At 40.2% G+C, this 18,552-nt stretch overlaps 1 protein-coding gene across 1 annotated transcript in view; it reads left to right on the forward strand.

The window, feature by feature from the left end:
- The window catches only part of NEO1 (neogenin 1), a 198,761-nt gene that overhangs the window by 143,940 nt on the left and 36,269 nt on the right, over nucleotides 1–18,552 (forward strand). The window contains 7 exon segments of the mRNA XM_049777588.1: nucleotides 127–275; nucleotides 637–775; nucleotides 6,871–6,920; nucleotides 8,835–8,982; nucleotides 11,475–11,585; nucleotides 13,458–13,652; nucleotides 18,362–18,457. Coding sequence (XP_049633545.1) covers nucleotides 127–275; nucleotides 637–775; nucleotides 6,871–6,920; nucleotides 8,835–8,982; nucleotides 11,475–11,585; nucleotides 13,458–13,652; nucleotides 18,362–18,457 — 888 coding nt within the window.

Genomic DNA, 18,552 nt, shown 5'->3' on the forward strand with positions numbered 1-18,552 from the left:
GTTAAATCATTTGTTGTTTTAGTTTTTGTTGTTTTAAGCATGGCAAATACATTATCATTGAGCACAGTTATTGGAGGAGTCCAAGGTGTTTGACTTTTCTCTGCCATCTTGAAATTTTCTCTGTAGTTCAGCTTCCTGGCCCAGCACCTAACATCCGAGCATACGCAACCTCGCCTACTTCAGTCACTGTGAGCTGGGAAACACCACTGTCTGGCAATGGGGAAATTCAGAATTACAAATTGTACTACATGGAAAAAGGGACGGATAAAGAGCAGGTATAAGATGAACTTTTTTTTTAACCCACTGATTGGAATGGGATAGTTGAAATATATTTCCAAAAGCCAGTCATTGATTGTATATGAAAATTAAGGGGAAAAATATTAAGGGAAGTGAAAAGTTGACAGATTCTATTTCTTTGGTACCGTGTTCTCTCCTGTAGTTTTGACTAGCCAGGTTCTCTGAGATATCAAGCATTATTTCTAGGTAACTTCTTGTGATTATCTTGGCCATCAGATAATAATAGCATTCTGTAAGAACAAAAAACAAAGGACAATCTGTGTTGTGCTCCACAATTTGTTTAGATGCTCATTTTGTGACATTTTTTGTCTATATAAATTGTTTTATATTTTATTCAAGGATGTTGAAGTTTCTAGTCATGCCCACACCATTAGTGGGTTGAAAAAACACACAGAGTATAGTTTCCGTGTGGTGGCCTACAATAAACATGGTCCCGGAGTCTCTACCCAAGATGTTGCTGTCCGAACATTTTCAGATGGTAAGTCTCTCATTCTGGAACAAACCACCACCATGCTCAGAGCCTTGGTGGCCCAGCAGTGAGATCAAGGACTTTGATGCTAGAGGACTTGGTTTGAACTCTGATTCTCCCTACTGTGTGTGGGCATGTTTCCGTATCTGTAAAATATAGTTAATGCCAACTTCAGTGAGTTGCTGTAAAGGTTAAGAGTCTGCTGTGCCAGGGTACTGAATAGGTTCTGTTTCTGTTTCTTTTTCTTTCAATTTTTTTCTTTTTTTTTTTTTATTGATACCACTGTGAATTACAAGTCCTTCATAGTTGGATTTCAGGCAGACAGTGACAGTGAATCAGGGCCTTTCGCACCACCAGTGTTGACCTCCCACCACCAAAGTTGCCAGCATTCATCCCATACCTGCACCCTTAACTCTCTGGCCTGCCAGTGTAACAGACCCATTTTTGAATTTAGATTGTTATAGTTTGGGTCTCTTGATCTATTGTTGGCTTTGGCTTAGGTATTTAGTTCTGACCTTATTTTTCTCTACATCAACGCACCTGAGACCACTTGGCCCCTGGGTCCCAACCTCTTTTTTTTTCTCAATTTGTAGAAAGATGCAGAAATGTGCGGTAAAACAGAATAATTCATGTCCCAAGATTTTATGAAAAAGGCAGGAGCCCCTATCCAAAAGATACAAATAAAATAAAATAAAAAGAGAGATGGTGGTAGGTTTTGGTTTTTGCTTTGTTTGTTTTGTTATGTTTTGCTTATATTCAGCAAACTTTGGGGACATTAGAAAGGAAATATCCTTGGCCTAAAAATATAGGGTGTTTCTATTCATGAAGCATCATGTCATAAGACCAACTACAGGCTACGGATATACTAGTTGTCCAACCCCAAGGCCTTTCTTCATGGTCCCAAGAAAAGTTCTACTTTAATCGCAGTTGTCACAGTCAGGCTTCTGTAATTAGAGATCTTGGTTTTTTGCACAAATCCTGTGTCGAAGCTGGGATGTCATAGCTGTTTCTCTTTTTATTGGGGTGCTTGTATAAGTGAACAACGTTGCTTGTACATGACATCGTCTACTCTAGTGCTTGCTCTACTTAGCAGTCATATTTGTATACCAGATGGGTTTCTGATGCCTCATTTTTTTGGTGATAGTTTTGTTTCTCACCCATAATTTTGAATTCTAAACTAAGTAATTTATATACTCAACACTTAGAGACATGGTTTTCAGACGAACTTGTCAATGAGATTGGAAAGATTATGAGCAGCATTTTTAAAGAATATTTTTAGGAGCAGAGAGATAACAACTGAGTACATTCTTTGCATACAGGATGCCTAAGTTCAGTTCTGCACCACATGGTTACCCAAGCACCACTGGGAGCCAGGGCTGAGCTTCACCCAAGCACCACCAGATGTAGTTCAAAAACAAAACAAAACAAAACAAAAAAGGCGTTTTTAGACTACAACCAAAAACAACTTTTTGTTTTTGAGTTTTAATAATTTATTTAAGCAAAATGGTTACAAATATGTTTGTAATCGGGTTTTAGCCAGTAAATGCACACCCCTTGACCAGTGCAACTTTCCCACCACCATTGTGACCTCCTCCCACTCACCCCCCCACACCCCCCACCCCCCCCCCCCCCCCGCCTGTCTTCCAGATAGGCATTGTATTTCTATCTCTGTCATTGTCATGGTAGCTCTTAGTGTAGTTATTTCTCTATCTGCACTTAACACTCTTTATGATAAGCTTGTTGTCATGGGCTGGTCCTTCCAGCTCTCATCTCTATTGTCTTGGTTGTTATTATTATATTGTCTTTTATTTTTCTTAAATCCCACATATGAGTGAGACTATTCTGTACTTATCTCTCTTCCTCTGACTTATTTCACTCAACATTCTAAATCCATCCATGTATAAGCAAATTTCATGACTTCATTTCTTCTAATAGCTGCATAGTATTCCATTGTATGGATGTGTACCATTTCTTTAGCCACTCATCTATTGTCGGGCATCTGGATTGTTTCGGATTCTGGCTATTGTAAATAGTGCTTCTATGAGCATAGGAGAGCAGAGGTCATTATTGTATTGTATACTCCAAGGGTATTGCTGGATCATATGAGAGATCAATGTCCGGTTTTTAAAGGAAATTCCATATTGTTTTCCCAAAAGGCTGGACTAGATGTCATTCTCACCAGCAGTAAATGAGAGTTTCTTTCTCCTCATATCCACACCAGCAGTGATTGTTTTGTTTTTTTTTGTGATGTGTGCCAGTCTCTATGGCGTTAGGTGATGTCTCATTGTTGTTTTGATTTGCATCTCCCTGATGATTAATGATGGGAAACATTTTTTCATGTGCTTTTTGACCATCTATATTTCCTCTTTGAAGAAATGTCTGTTCATTTCTTCTCCCCATTTTTTTTAATGGGGTTAGATTTTTTTCTTGTGTGTGTGTGTGTGTGTGTGTGTGTGTGTTTGTTTGGATCACACCTGGCAGTGAGTGCTCAGGGGTTACTCCTGGCTCTATGCTCAGAAATTGCTCCTGGCAGGCTCAGAGGACCATATGGGATGCCGGGATTTGAACCACCAACCTTCTGTATGAAAGGCAAACCTCTTACCTCCATGCTATCTCTCCAGCCCAGATGTTTTTTTCTTGTTAACTTCTGTCAGTACCTTGTATATCTTATATATTAACCCCTTATTTGACGGGTGTTGTGTGAATAGTTTCTCCCATTGCCTGGGGGACCTTTTACCCTAGACACTGTTTCTTTTGAATTGCAGAAGCTTCTAAATTTAATGTAATCCCATTTGTTTATCTCTCATTCCACTTGTTTGGACAGTGGTGTTTGCTCCTTGATGCCTTTAGTTTCAATGTCATGGAGTGTTTTGCTTACCTTTTTTTCTATATGCATTAATTTCAGATCTGATATGAAAGTCTTTAATTCATTCTGATTTGACCTTTGTGCATGGTGTTAGATGTGGGTCTGAGTTCGCTTTTTTGCATGTGGCTGACCAGTTGTCCCAACACCTCTTCTTGAAGAGGCTTTCCTTGCTCCATTTTACATTTCTTGCCCCTTTATCAAAGATTAATTGATTGTAAGTCTAAGTAAGGGTTATTCTCTGAATATCCAAATCTATTCCATTGGTCTGAGGGTCTGTCTTTATTTCAGTACCATTCTGTCAAAAAATGTTTTTTGTACTTGGTATTTTTCAGTTTGTTACAAACATTTTTGAAAAGATATTTTGTATTTGGTATATATGCATGCATGTAAGTGTTTGTATTTATGTGTGTGTGTATATATGTATATATATATATATATATATAACATGCCCTGATCTATAAATATGCATGCTTTAGAAGCGACTATGCTCCTTTAGCAAATATCTCCAATAAAAAATAGACTGATAACATGTATTAAAGCACTTTTTTATTTGTACCTGATTATATGATAGACCTATATGGAAGGGAATTTTGCAAAAGAAAGGATGTGGCCAGCATCCTATTGTTGTTATGTTTTGTTTGGGGGCTGCACCTGCAACTGCCCAGGAACCACTCTCAACTGGTTCCTTAGCATTGCTCAAGCACCATGCAGTGCCAGGAATCAGACCTGAGCATCCTGCATGCAAAACATGTACTTTATCTTGTTCCCTGACTCCCTGACTGAAATCCATTTAAAAACAATGGGAGTTGGGGAGAAATAGGTTAAACCTGGTAGTGCTCAGACCTTAACTCCTGGCTTTTTGCTCAGGGATTACTCTTGGTGGTACTTGGGGTTGTGCCAGGAATAGAACCCAGGTCAGCCTCATGCAAGTCAATTGCTTAATCCTTGTGCAATCTCTCTAGCCTTGTTTTTTTGGGGGAGGGCCACACCCAGCAGTGCTCAGGGGTTACTCCTGGCATTGCATTCAGAAATTGCCCCTGGCAAGCTTGGGATGCCGGGAATATCGAACCCAAGTCTGTTCCAGGTTGGCTGCATGCAAGGCAAACGCCCTATCACTGTGCTTTCACTTTGGTCGTCGCATCATAAAAATACTAATCTTTTTGGTTTTTGGATCACACCCGGCAGTGCTCAGGGGTTATTCCTGGCTCTGTGCTCAGAAATCGCTCTTGGTAGGCTCGGGGGATCATATGGGATGCCAGGATTCAAACCACCGTCCTGCATTCAAGGCAAATGCCCTACCTCCATGCTATCTCTCTGGCCCCAAAAATACTAATCTTAAAGAAAAAATGATATCTAATCTAGAATCTAGATTAAAGAAGAATAAAGACATAAAATGAAACATAGGATGTTTATCCTGAATTGGGGATGAAAGCAGGTATAAATGATACTTGGTACAATTACTGTTAAAATATTAGGCAATATTAGATATTTACTAGGTGAATTAGATAATAGTGTTATAATTACATTTTCAGAATGTAATGATTATTTTACAGTTTTGTTGGGGAATGTCCTTGTTCTTGATACATACTTATTTAGAAATTTAGAAATCTTTTGACATTTTTCAACTATTTACACACACTACAGATCAATAGATATATTTAAATATATCTATAATGAGAGAAATAAAGCATTTAATTATCAAAGCATAGCAAAGAAAGATGTGGTAGGGCATTAAAAATTGGTAAATCTCTTTGGGGAGATAGCACAGCAGTAGGACATTTGCCTTGCACGAAGGCCATCCAGGAAGAAAGGTGATTCAAATCCCGGCATTCCATATGGTCCCCTGAGCCTGCAGGAGCGACTTCTGAGCGCAGAGTCAGGAGTAACCCCTGAGCAGCACTACCGGGTGTGACCCAAAACAAACAAACAAACAAACAAAAAATTGGTAAATCCAGAAAACTAATTTATGGTATTTGGCATTTTATTTTTGCTACTCTTTTCCTTGTGATTGGCATTTTTCAGGACAAATAAGTTGGGAAAAGTAAATGCAAACTTTTAATTTGGTTTAGAAACAACAGAATTCAGTTGGTCAAGGCTTTTGAGAAAAATTGAGGGGAGGACAGCATTGACCAGATTTTACCTGCACTTAGTGGACTGAGTGAGTGATCACAGGACCTGCCACAGGCTGAATGTGATGAAGCATGGGTAAGGGACAATATTGTCTCAGTTCTAGTTCTCACTAGACCAGATTGGATAGGTTAACCTGAATTCCAGCCACAGTTCTCTCGTATATAAAATGCAATTATAACAGTAAGCTCATTTAGGATAGTTGGACAGAGTAATGCTAGGCCATGTAGGAGCATACTTTAAATATCAATGATGGTAATCAAGGATGATGTTGAAGAAGAAAAAATAAGGAAACAGTAGCATCTGTAGCTAGACCAGAATTCTTAAAAGGAAAATGACTAGAACCATTCTGGAATTCTTCAAAGCCCACGTGCCTACGTCATACTTCAGGCCTCTGCTTTGGGTCTCTGGGTTGAATCCTAATGCACTTTGCTAGCATGTGATACAACAGTGAGCAAGGCATAGTTTATGTTCTCTAGAAGAATATATATATAGCAGAATAGATACTGAGTTATACATCTGGTTACCAAATGTCAGAGGCAGGGAGATAGGCTGGAGAGATAGGAAGATAGCCATGGAGAGATAGAATAAAGTCAACAGTTTGTGGGTGGAGAAAAATCTAATCAAACACATTCAGATATTTTGCAAAGGGGAATCTGAAGACAAGTGGACCATAAATTTTGAGATCACCCTGTATTATGTTCTGGTATGGAAAACTAAACTCTCCATGATGAAACCGTTAAGTACTTAAATGCAGCTGTGGGTTTAACTAATGATCCCTGATCTCTGAATGAGTGCTTTTTTGCTATTCGAGTTGCTTAGGAAAGCCAGATGTTTGCTTTTCTGAATTTGACATTGCTTAAACTCTTCTCTGCTCTGCATTCATAGGAACTCCCTTCAGAATCATCGTAGGGCCTTTACAAGAAAGCCGTGCTGTGGTTTATCTGCATCACATTCTGGGTCCCTAATAAAATTACCTAGTTTGATTATTTGCCATATTATTGGAAATTGATTGTAGAAAACACGTGATTTAATGTGTGCATTTATTTAAAAGATCTTTAGCCAAGAACATGATGAATGATAGAAAACATTTTCCTTTTTGCCTGTTTAGTTCCCAGTGCTGCTCCTCAGAATCTGTCTTTGGAAGTCAGAAATTCAAAGGTAAAACTTTACTCTGGTTTTTTTATTTTTGTTTTCATTGATGTATTCTTAGAAAGGTTTGTTAAGAGGGTTGTATAAGAAAAAAATTAATTTTTAATTTAATTTAAATTAATTTTTAAATTTAATGTTAATTTTAAATGCTATCATTGTAATCATCTATTTTCTTTTAAAACTTACATTTTTTTTTTTTTACTATTTTTAGGAAGGCACCAGGACTTAGAATACTGTTAATCACAGTTTCATGCAAACATTATACTAATACCATAGCTATCATCAGAGAGCCCACTTCCCTCCACCAATGTCCCAAGTGTCTTTCCCAGCTAAAACTCCTAACCCTCCCATATAAACTAAGTACTATGGACAAAATATCCAGTTCCAATGACTTTTGCCTTGTTCCTTTACTGTGTTTCTTTATAGCCCACATATGAGAGTATTTTTTTTTCAATGTGGAGGAAGTGATAACCCCCTCACATATATAAAAGAGTAAAGCTACAGTCCTGAGGTTCCACAACATTTTAAATTAGTGATAACTTGACTAAAGAAAATAATTCTTTTTTGAAGACTTTCTCTCTTGGTAGGTATATAAATTTTAAAAATTAGCATGAGGGAGCCAGGAAATAATACAGTGGATAGGATGCTTGCCTTACACACAATCAATCTTAAGTTTGACTCCTGGCATCCCTTACAGTCACCCTGGCCTGCCAGTTGTGATTCCTGAGCACCTCGGATGTGAGCCAAAAACTAAAATAAATGAATATGAATTATCTTATACTAATATTATTATAAATGATAACACCTATAAACAATCATAATCATACAGAGAAATAAGGTGACAGAAGATAATGCCAGCAAAGTTAACCTAAAAAGAAATCAGCTTGTTTATTCTATATAGCTTTACGATTTCTCTGATGCTGAAATTACTTTTGTCTTTTTGAAAGTGTATTACAATTATTTACGTGCACCATGACATAGAACATTGTAGTACTGATGCTCTGTGATAGCAGGAAAGAAATGTTGAACTGAACCCTTTATTATGGTGTGATGAAATGTCCTACTTGGGTTGAAAGTTTCTGACAAATTGACTGCAATTACAATGTTCCTCCTAGTCAGATTTTCTAGTGCTTAGGTCCATCTTCTACTTGAGCAAATCTGGTGCCCTTTGTCAGCCACCTGGACAGCTGGGGTATCCAGTCTTTCCATAAATACCCTGGGACTATTTTCCTCACTAAAATCCACAACAGCAACAACAACCAGCTGATAGTTTTTGGATCCCTTTTGAAGGATTTTCGATAGAGCTCGTTTAATATCAGTGTCCCACAGCTGGTAAAGTTGGTGAAGAACTTTTATACTTAGTGACAGTTTTCTTCCTAATCAGTATGTCTCTGACCTCATGTTTTTCTTCTGAAAACATGATTTTCTAAAACTTTCGCATTGTGTTGTCATTCTGGCATAACATTGAAGAATTTGAGAGCCCAAAGTATATTGTCCATAGATATAATGTCTCTATTTGATCACTAATGTTTTAATCACTAAAATAACTCTGAGCACTCCATTCCAGATTGCCTACACATCCAAACTTGGGGTCTACTATTTCCTCTCTCTCTCTCTCTCTTTCTCTCTCTATATATATATTTGTATATATACACACATATGCATGTATGTATATATACAGTATATATATCCACTCATATTTCCTACGTAAAACCATTTACCTTGCTAAAATAAGCTAAGAAGTGGTTTTGAGGGTTTACTTTGGTGAAATTCCGTCTAAGCACTTTGCTGCTTTTATATTCCTTCTAGTGAAATCAGGTACACACTTAGCTAAGTCAGCTAACTTTTGGGGAGAGAGAGATCTAATCGAGAACCAAGATTTGGATATATTCAATCTCTTCCCTACAATCTTGTCTTTCCCAGAGTATTTTGATTCACTGGCAGCCACCTCCTTCAGCTTCACAAAACGGGCAAGTTACTGGCTACAAGATTCGCTACCGAAAGGCCTCTCGCAAAAGTGATGTCACTGAGATAGTGGTGAACGGCAGCCAGCTGTCTCAGCTGATTGAAGGTAAGCCACATTGTGCACAGGTGACACTGGGGACTGCTTGGACCAGGTGTGGAACTGCACTGGATTTGTGACTGTGCTGAGCTGTGAATTAATCAAGCCGAAGACTTGGTGAAACTCCTAAAGTTTACTTTATGTATTCCCAACTTCTCCCCAAAAGGCAATGTAGCATTTTGGCTAAAACTGGAGCAAAGTGCATGAAATTTAATTTCCTGAATTCAACTGTTGTACTAGCCACCTTTCCAAACATAAATTGCTTTTTAGGCATTTGTAGTTCAGTAATGTTATAGGAAAGACTTGGCCACACTTTCAAATTTTAATAGGTGATTTCTAAGAGCTTTCTGGGGGTATGTTGTCAGACCAGAATTTTCTGATGGAAAAAAATTTCTTTTTTTTTATGGAGTGGTGGCGCAAGCGGTAAGGCGTCTGCCTTGCCCGCACTAGCCTAGTACGGACCTCGGTTCAATTCCCCAGCATCCCATATGGTCCCCCAAGCCAGGAGCCATTTCCGAGTGCATAGCCAGGAGTAACCCCTGAGTGTCACTGGGTGTAGCCCAAAAACGAACAGACAAAAAAAGAATGTCTTTTTATCCGATGAAAAACTTATTTTGATAAATCATGCATACAGTAAAAATTGATCAGATTGACTGGATCTGTCAACAACATGCCAAATGAAAATAAACTGGGTACTCAGGGTGAAAAAAAATGGATAACTCTCATAGGTGCTGCCTCTCTAAGTAAATCGTCTTTATTTTATTTTCATTCCCTTGTGTGTCTCTAATCATCCAAATTTTTCTTTTTTTGAGAATAAAATATATACAGTAGCCCACCACCACGGTCTCTGAGGCCCTTCCCCACTCCTGCTTAGGCATAATGATCTCACTCTAGTTGTCAAAGCCCCCAGGTTTGTTTGCATGGATTGTGTACACCTTGCTTTGTCTGCATATGACTTCTGAGATCGTCGATCCTGACTTGTTTTGCTTGCTTGAAGCCCCCTGTCCCCAGTTTTATCCTTGTTGAATCAATGAGATCTGTCTCTTCTTTCGTATCATGTGAAGCGTTTATAACTGAATCAGACTTGAATCTGTCTCCTGGCCGACCAAGCTATTCACATTCTCTGTCAGAGTTTCTCTCCAGAATTTCTGTTCTGTGCTGCTTACTGAAGATTCCAATATTTAGATAGAGGTGGGGAGAATAAACTTTTACTGGCTACTGAGCCCTATTATAGAAACTTATAGAAGGTATTTAAGTACTCTAAAAATTTATGCCAAGGGGCCAGAACAATAGCACAGCAGTAGGGCTTTTGCTTTGCATGCTGCTGACCCACGACGAACCTGGGTTCAATCCCTGGCGTCTCATATGGTCCCCTGAGCCAGGAGTGATTTCTGAGCGCATAGCCAGGAATAACCCCTGAGCGTCACCGGGTGTGGCCCCCCCCAAAAAAAAAAGTATACCAAGGCTGGGATGATAGTACAGTGGGTAGGGTGTTTGATTTGCACACAGTTGATCTGGATTTGATCCTTGCCATTTCATATAGTCTTCAGAGCCCATCACGAGTGATCCCTGAATACAGAGCTAGTAGTAAATCCTGAGTATGACCCAAAAGCCAAAAGAAAGGAAGGAAGGAACGAAGGAAGGAAGGAAGGAAGGAAGGGAGAGAGGGAGGGAGGGAGGGAGGGAGGGAGGGAGGGAGGGAGGGAAAACATAGCTGTGAACTCTGTACTTGGGTTGGGGGAGTATCCCAAAGAACTGGAGCAAAAGCATGTGGAAGGAAGGAAGGAAGGAAGGAAGAAAGGAAGGAAGGAAGGAAGGAAGGAAGGAAGGAAGGAAGGAAGGAAGGAAGGAAGGAAGGAAGGAAGGAAGGAAGGAGGGAGGGAGGGAGGGAGGGAGGGAGGGAGGGAGGGAGGGAGGGAGGGAGGGAGGAAGGAAGGAGAAGAAAAAAAACATACAGCTGTGAACTCTGTACTTGGGTTGGGGGAGTAACCCAAAGAACTGGAGCAAAAGCATGTGGAAGCCCCAGATTCAACTGCTGGAAAAGACTCCCTAACATTGCCAGGAGTGGCCCCTGGGCTCATGAGTAACTCTGGAGAGACACCCCCTAATGGTTAGCATAGGAACTTTTCAGATTTGCATTCTAACACAATAAAAAATAATTGGCCATGTTATTTACTATTGTTCTGCCTGTGAGATATAACATCCTTCCAGAGCCCGCCAGAAGTAAGGTCTGAGAACTGCTAGGCTTGCCCCCCCCCAAAATTTAATAATGATAATCTTCTGGTGATTATACTTATTTGTTTTCTTCTAAATTGTGTAAATTTTAGTCTCCTGAGATTGTACCATTCTTTGTTGCATTTATCTGTTTGTTCTGTATGAACTTTAGGTGAATTTTATCAAGGTCATAATTATGTCCTGAGTTGGTGGGAAAGGCATTTAATGAGAAATTGATGTTTTGTTTTTTCCAGAGATCTTGTTTCAACTACTGTCTCTCTTCTCAGGTCTCGATCGGGGAACTGAATATAATATTCGAGTGGCGGCTCTAACTGTCAACGGCACAGGCCCCGCCACTGACTGGTTGTCTGCGGAAACTTTTGAAAGTGACTTAGATGGTAAGAACAAGAATTTTCAGGGTAGCACTAATGTGGAACTAACTGTAAACAAGTGAGTCCAACTGTATGAAGAGCCACAGATTTTAAGGGCTGTATGATTTACATTTGTGGGCTTCAGTGCTTTCTATTGTTGTGATACCTGTAAGGCAGTAAGTCTCCCTGAACTCAGTTGTGCCTCATTATGGCATTGTCCTGCATACCCATCTTAGATCAGCAGTTATAAACAAGCTGGTACTAGTGGCTTTCAACCTTTCTGCATTGACAGCACAGCAAAGATCTTGAGCAGCTGGTTTTAAAGACAATTGTTCTAGGATGTTTATTGTTTTCAGTGGCTTTCCAGGAACTGTTTCTTTACAAAGAACCAGAACAGAAATGTACAGGTGTTTTATGTCTGTTTTGTTTTTCAAGGTTAGGCCAAAAGATGATAAAATTTAAATCTGAGCCATATAGATCCTGGCTTTTTTTAAGTTAACATTTCCCTCTTTCTTTAACATAAGCCCTTTCCCTCACCTCTTTATTCATTAGCTCCAGATAGATATGTGTATATATCTTTAAAAGTGACAGTTATACTTTGAAGAAATTAAAAAAAAAAAGTGTGTCTTTGTAATGGTCCAAAATGCTGTATTTCTACTCAGGGGAAGAGGGCCTGGAGCAAGGGTCAGACCTCACAGGAAATAATCCAAACAAAGTTGAGAGTGAAATATGCGTGGCCAAGTAGCAATCTGTCTCATCAAGCCGAGAGAGAGAGTTACCTGCCAGACTGCAGTTTTTATTGAGTACAGACACTACCCCTGGGCAGGAGAGTAAGGACAGAGGCCTATCCTAAGCCAGTCCTTCCCATCTTTGCTTGATACATGCTAAGTAGGAAAATCTCTCTTTAGGGTAAAATCAAGTTGTAAACAGATACATAGAAACCACGGATGATCTTTCTTTTGAGTGTAACCCAGTTGTAAGTTGTAAAACAACATGTCCTTATTAGTTTTTTTTTTCAATTTTCTATTTTTTCCATTAAAATTTTTTTCATAACACCATGACTTACCAAGTTGTTCATAATACAGTTGTTTCAGCATTAAGTGTACCAATATCACCTTCATCCAGCAATGTCCCCACTAGTGTATCTTAATTATGGTGAATTTGAAAGATACTGTCTTCTACCATTTGAGTCAGTTTGTCCTTCTAAGATATCATATATTGTGCCTTAGCATATTTCTTAGTGGACTAAATAATTGATGACATTCATGAGCACCTGTTGACAACAGTTGCACAGTCGGTTCTCTGCTGACTTTACCTGGAAGAATTTGCAAATGAGCTGTGGGACTGAGAGGAATGGCACTTGGTGTTTCTTTCCCCATTGGGCAGAAGTTCTTGTCTCTCTTTATCTCCCCTTCAAAATTAATGTGCACAATCTGAGTTGTTTTGTTTTGTTTTGTTTTTTTGATTTTTGGGCCACACCCGGCTATGCTCAGGGGTTGCTCCTGGCTGTCTGCTCAGAAACAGCTCCTGGCAGGCACGGGGGACCATATGGGACACCGGGATTCGAACCAACCACCTTTGGTCCTGGATCGGCTGCTTGCAAGGCAAACGCCGCTGTGCTATCTCTCCGGGCCCGCACAATCTGAGTTTTAAGGCTCTCTGAGTCTCTCTTTTTTTTTTTTTTTTTTTAAGAATTCACAAAACAGTTGACCACTCTTTATAATACTTAGATATTTTCTTCAAATTTGGGGGCATATTGGAAAGCACTTAGTCCAAATAATTAACAGGAGACTGAACACCATTCCTCAGGGTTTGCCATATGCCCTCAAGCAATGTGGATCGCATTTTGCTTTTCTGAAGCAATATGGATTTCATTTTGCTTTTCTGTTTCCTCCCCAGAAACTCGTGTTCCTGAAGTGCCTAGTTCTCTGCATGTCCGCCCACTTGTCACTAGCATTGTAGTTAGCTGGACGCCCCCGGAGAATCAGAACATTGTGGTTCGAGGTTACGCCATTGGTTACGGCATTGGAAGTCCCCATGCACAGACGATCAAAGTGGATTATAAGCAACGCTATTACACCATCGAGAATCTGGGTCTGTATGCTGAGAAGTAATTATACGTGCAATTTTTCTCATTGTGTTTTTTATTGTGTGATCATTTACTTATGTATAGAAAACTTTGAGAAGTAGTACAAAGAATTTGTTTTACCCATATTCCCTCGAAGTTAACATTCTACCAGATGTGCCTTGATCATCCATTGTCTTCCTGTATATATTTCTTTTCTCTCTGAAGCATTTGAGGTTAATTTATAGATATTGTACTTCGTTACCCGTTAACACTTTAATATACATTTCCTAAGAATCAATTACATTTTCTAACATCATAGTATAACATAAAAATCAGCACATTTACATTTAGACGCTATGAACTCTATTCATGTTTCATTCATATTACTGAGTTGTCTCATTAATATTTCTCATAATAACAAAACCATTTTGTGGTCCAGGATCATATTTGCATAATAAATCATTGTATTATTATTATAAAGATCTTTCTTTTGGGGGAGGGTGGTTCACTAGCAGTGCTCAGGGCTTATTCCTGGCTCAGTACATGTAAGCCCTGGAAATACTCTGAAAGTGGGGGCATATACAGTACTGGGGATCCCAAATGCCTTACCTGTTTTACTATCTCTCTAGCCCCATTGTAAATATCTTTCTTTTTTTTTGGGGGGGGGGCACACCCGGCAGTGCTCAGGGGTTACTCCTGGCTGTCTGCTCAGAAATAGCTCCTGGCAGGCACGGGGGACCATGTGGGACACCGGGACTCGAACCAACCACCTTTGGTCCTGGATTGGCTGCTTGCAAGGCAAACGCCGCTGTGCTATCTCTCCGGGCCCGTAAATATCTTTCTTAAGGCCGTCTATTAACCCAGAATCTGCCCTCATGAGAATTTTTAAATAATGTTTTTAAAATAATTTTTCCTAGGGCTGGAGAGATAGCACAAGGGTAGAGCATTTGCCCAGGTTCGATTCCTGACATCCCACATGGTCCCCTGAGTCTGCTAGGAGCAATTTCTGAGCACAGAGCCAGGAGTAGCTCCTGAGTGCAGCTGGGTGTGGCCCAAAACTAAAAAAAAAAAAAATCCTAAGAATAACAAAAAGTATAGTTAATGATGGGGCCTAAAGATAATAGAAAGGTTAAGGCCCAAGCCATCCATGGATCCCCAGGATCACAAGGTTTTCTGAGCTTGCAGACTCTCAACATTGCCCAGGTAGCCCGAATTATCCACAGCACCATAGGTAACTTTCACATCCTCATACCCTTGTACATCAAACTACTGTCATCCTCTGAGTATTGGTAACCTCAGATCTTCTGAGCTCTGCTTGGGTTGTTCAAAGGTAAGTGTAAACAAATAGAAGTTTGACTAATGAAGAATGACTTCCTTATTTTTCCTGGAAAATAGGCAAAATATTCTAACACCAAGTGGTAACCTTGGGCTAGGGATGTGACTCAGTGACAGAAAACATCATTTACTTTAGCCCTGAATTGCTCCGTTTTTCATGAAACATTATATATGCCTTAAATATATCTGCACTGAGAAGTAGAGCTCCTGTTCATTTTACTGTAGGCAAAATTAATTTGTTTGATTCCAGCACCAGTGACACCACTGGACACGGTCCCGAAGCTCCACCAGGTATGATTTGCAGCACTACACAGTAACAAAAAGGAGCTTTCCTCTTTTTTCCTTTCAAAAAGAATTGGCATCGATAGCCTCAGAAGTATTTTCACATGAACAACTTTATAAGGCAGTTAGTTGTGGGGGAACAGAAGAAAAATTTCTCTGATAGAATAGAAATGTCCCGTGGTGACTGATCCTGTCATTTCCTTCACGAAACTACTGGAATAAAAAGCCCTCTGCAGTGCAGGAAAGACATGGCCCTTGGCCTACAGGTGATTTTTTATTTTAGTAGAACAAAGGTAAAGCAGACAGAGAAATTAAATGAATTGAAGGATGTTGAGAGATTAGAGAGCTTACCAAGGCAAAGCAGCCAGAGAACAAAGTTTAAAGCAGTAGAACAACAGCTGAAAACAGAGATGGAGCTTTTGTATAGACTGAAGAGACTATAAAGACTATATATATATTAGAAAAGAAGGTTCACATTGAAAAGAACTAAACTTGCCTAAAGTAAAATGACCAGGAGTTCTTTCTTAGTACAGATATATTTAAGGCATACATAATGTACTGTGGAAAAGGCAATTTAGGGCTAAAGCAAATGATATTAATTACACAAGTCAAATTTTACAACTCCTGAGTTTCAGATCCAGGTGAACATTTGTTTCCCAGATTCTACAGAATATCTATAATCTAATTTAGTCTAATATTAAATTGAAGTTAGTATCTTCTCCAGACCCTGGAAGCAGATATTTCATGCATATCTTTAGCATTCTAAGGTGTTTTCTAAAAATCAGCTATGATCCCTACTAGGAACAGTGTAATTTTGAAATAATTGAAATTGGGGGCCAGAGCGATAGCACAGCAGAGGGGCATTCCCCTTGCAGGCGACTGACCCAGGACAGACCTCGCAATCCCTGGCATCCCATATGATCCCCCAAGCCAGGAATGATTTCTGAGCACATAGCCAGGAGTAACCCCTGAGCGTAACTGGGTGAGGCCCCCAAACCAAAAAAATTAAAAGAAAAAAACCTGAAATAATTGAAATTGTTCAGAGTTCTTGGGCTATGTTAGCAGGGTGGCTGATCCTACCTAAGAAGAGCCCTTTACCATGAGGATGCTTTGGAAAGGGAAGAATTATCTGGGGAAGGAAGAGTGACGTGTCCCCAGTATGCAGGAACAACAGCATAGGCAGAAGCTCAGAGTGCTCAGAAACTGGGAAGTGTGGCCAGTAAAGGGAAAACAGGGCAGAGACTGGAGGGGCTAAGAGACTAGCAAGATGTGAAAGTCTACTTATAGGGGACAGGAAGATCCTTCGGGTCTTAGCAGCTCCTGCATCAGAGCAACCCATGGATCATTGTGCCTTTAGTGAACACAGATGTTGAGGGAGCAGGGTAAAAGATAGCCAGATGGGGGCCAGCAGTAAGTTGAACAGAGCTCTGGTCCTCCAAAGGCTCTAGTAGCAAAGGTATATGCATCAATGCCATGTCTGTACTAACCCAGGATAAGGAAGTGAATGAAAAACTTTGAAAGCAAAGGGTAGGCCGGATTCTGCTGAAGCCTTGGAAATATTTTTGTATCACTTCTCTCTGCCAGGTCTCAGTGACATCTTTTTTTGTTTGTTTGTTTGTTCTGTTTTGTTTTTGGGCCATACCCAGTGACACTCAGGGATTACCCCTGGCTATGTGCTCAGAAATAGCTCCTGGCTTGGGGGACCATAAAGGATGCCTGGGATAGAATCTAGGTCCGTTCTGGGTCAGCTGTGTGCAAGGCAAATGTCCCACCACTGCTTTCGCTCTGGGCCCATCAGTGGCATCTGTAATATCTGTCATGTTGCCCAAACCAGTGGCTTTTCTTTGTATTTCACTATTTGAAGACAAACGCCAGTTGTTTCTACTTGCCATATCTTCCTGTCTTTGAAAGGCCAGCTGCTTTTCTGTCATTCCTATTGGTTATTCAGAGAATGAGGCAGGCCACTGAGCACAGTAGCAGTTTGAAGCTTTTTAAAATTATTATTTATTTAAACAACATGGTTTACAAAGTTGCTAATAATCGGGGTTTTTTTCCCCACAGTTACAAAGTTGTTAATGATTGAACTCAGTTATACAGTGTACAACACCCTTCACCAGAGCATATTTTCCACCACCAATGTCCCCAGTTCCTCTCCAGCCCTATCCCCTGCCTCAGTAATGCAGTACACTTTAAAGGATTGCCTAGCTTTTTGATACTAGATGGTGTGAACTGTCCTCATCCAGAATATTTGGGCAGAGCACAAGCCTGCCTTTGTAAAGCCAAGTTTTGAACAAGACTTCCCAACAGAGAATGAATTCTATTCCCGCTATTTAGTGACCTCTCTTTTCATCAACATTTAACATCATGTAATATAATTTCTTTAAGTCCTGACACTCCGTGAAACATCACCTCCAAGCAGGTTGAAGTCCTGGGCCATGTCCTAGCCAGCCAGAAAATCTCCATGGCTAGCTGAGGGTTTGGTGGTTTCTGGACCTGGAGAGTTAAGGGATGGATAATAGCAGCTTCTGAGTAACAGCATTTTGTCTCCTGTGTCTCTGCCTGGATTTTGCCAGTCACTGATCATATGGGAAGTAGAGGAATTGTTTAATTATAATCTCTGGAGATCTTTGACTGGATTTCCAGAACATGAAGTCTATTCATACATTCTAATCTCAGCACTAGGCTATGTAGCAGCATCACTGAACTATAGATTGCTTAAGGTTCAGCCTCACTCTGGGACTAACTGAACACGGTTTTTGTATACTGTGCATCCTGCCATTTCCGCCTCTCTCTGCCTCCCCAAATAACCTATGTAAAAATGTCTGAAGTTTGGGGCTGGAGAGATAGCATGGAGGTAGGGTGTTTGCCTTGCATGCTGAAGGACAGTGATTTGAATCCAGGCATCCCATATGGTCCCCCAAGCCTGCCAGGAGTGATTTCTGAGTGTAGAGCCAGGAGTCACTCCTGAGCGCTGCTGGGTATGACCCCCCCCAAAAAAAAATGATGTCTGAAGTCTTCTCTCATGCCTTCTCCATGTTTAAGATGGTGGAACTCTGTAGTTTTGAATTCTGTAGCAAGAATTTTTCTCTTGAGTGCTGTCATTGTTTCTTTCTTTCAGATCCCAACTCCCACTATGTAATCACCCTGAAAGCATTTAACAACGTGGGTGAAGGGGTCCCCCTGTACGAGAGCGCTGTGACCAGGCCTCACACAGGTAAGTGGACACTCTTAGGCTTCGCCATTCTCTCTGCTGTTTGGGTCAGATGTGCCATGAGTTTTCATGGGAGTGAAAACCCGACTCTTTAGGAT

This window comes from Suncus etruscus, chromosome 1 (genome assembly GCF_024139225.1).
Source record: "Suncus etruscus isolate mSunEtr1 chromosome 1, mSunEtr1.pri.cur, whole genome shotgun sequence".
Lineage (NCBI taxonomy): Eukaryota > Metazoa > Chordata > Mammalia > Eulipotyphla > Soricidae > Suncus > Suncus etruscus.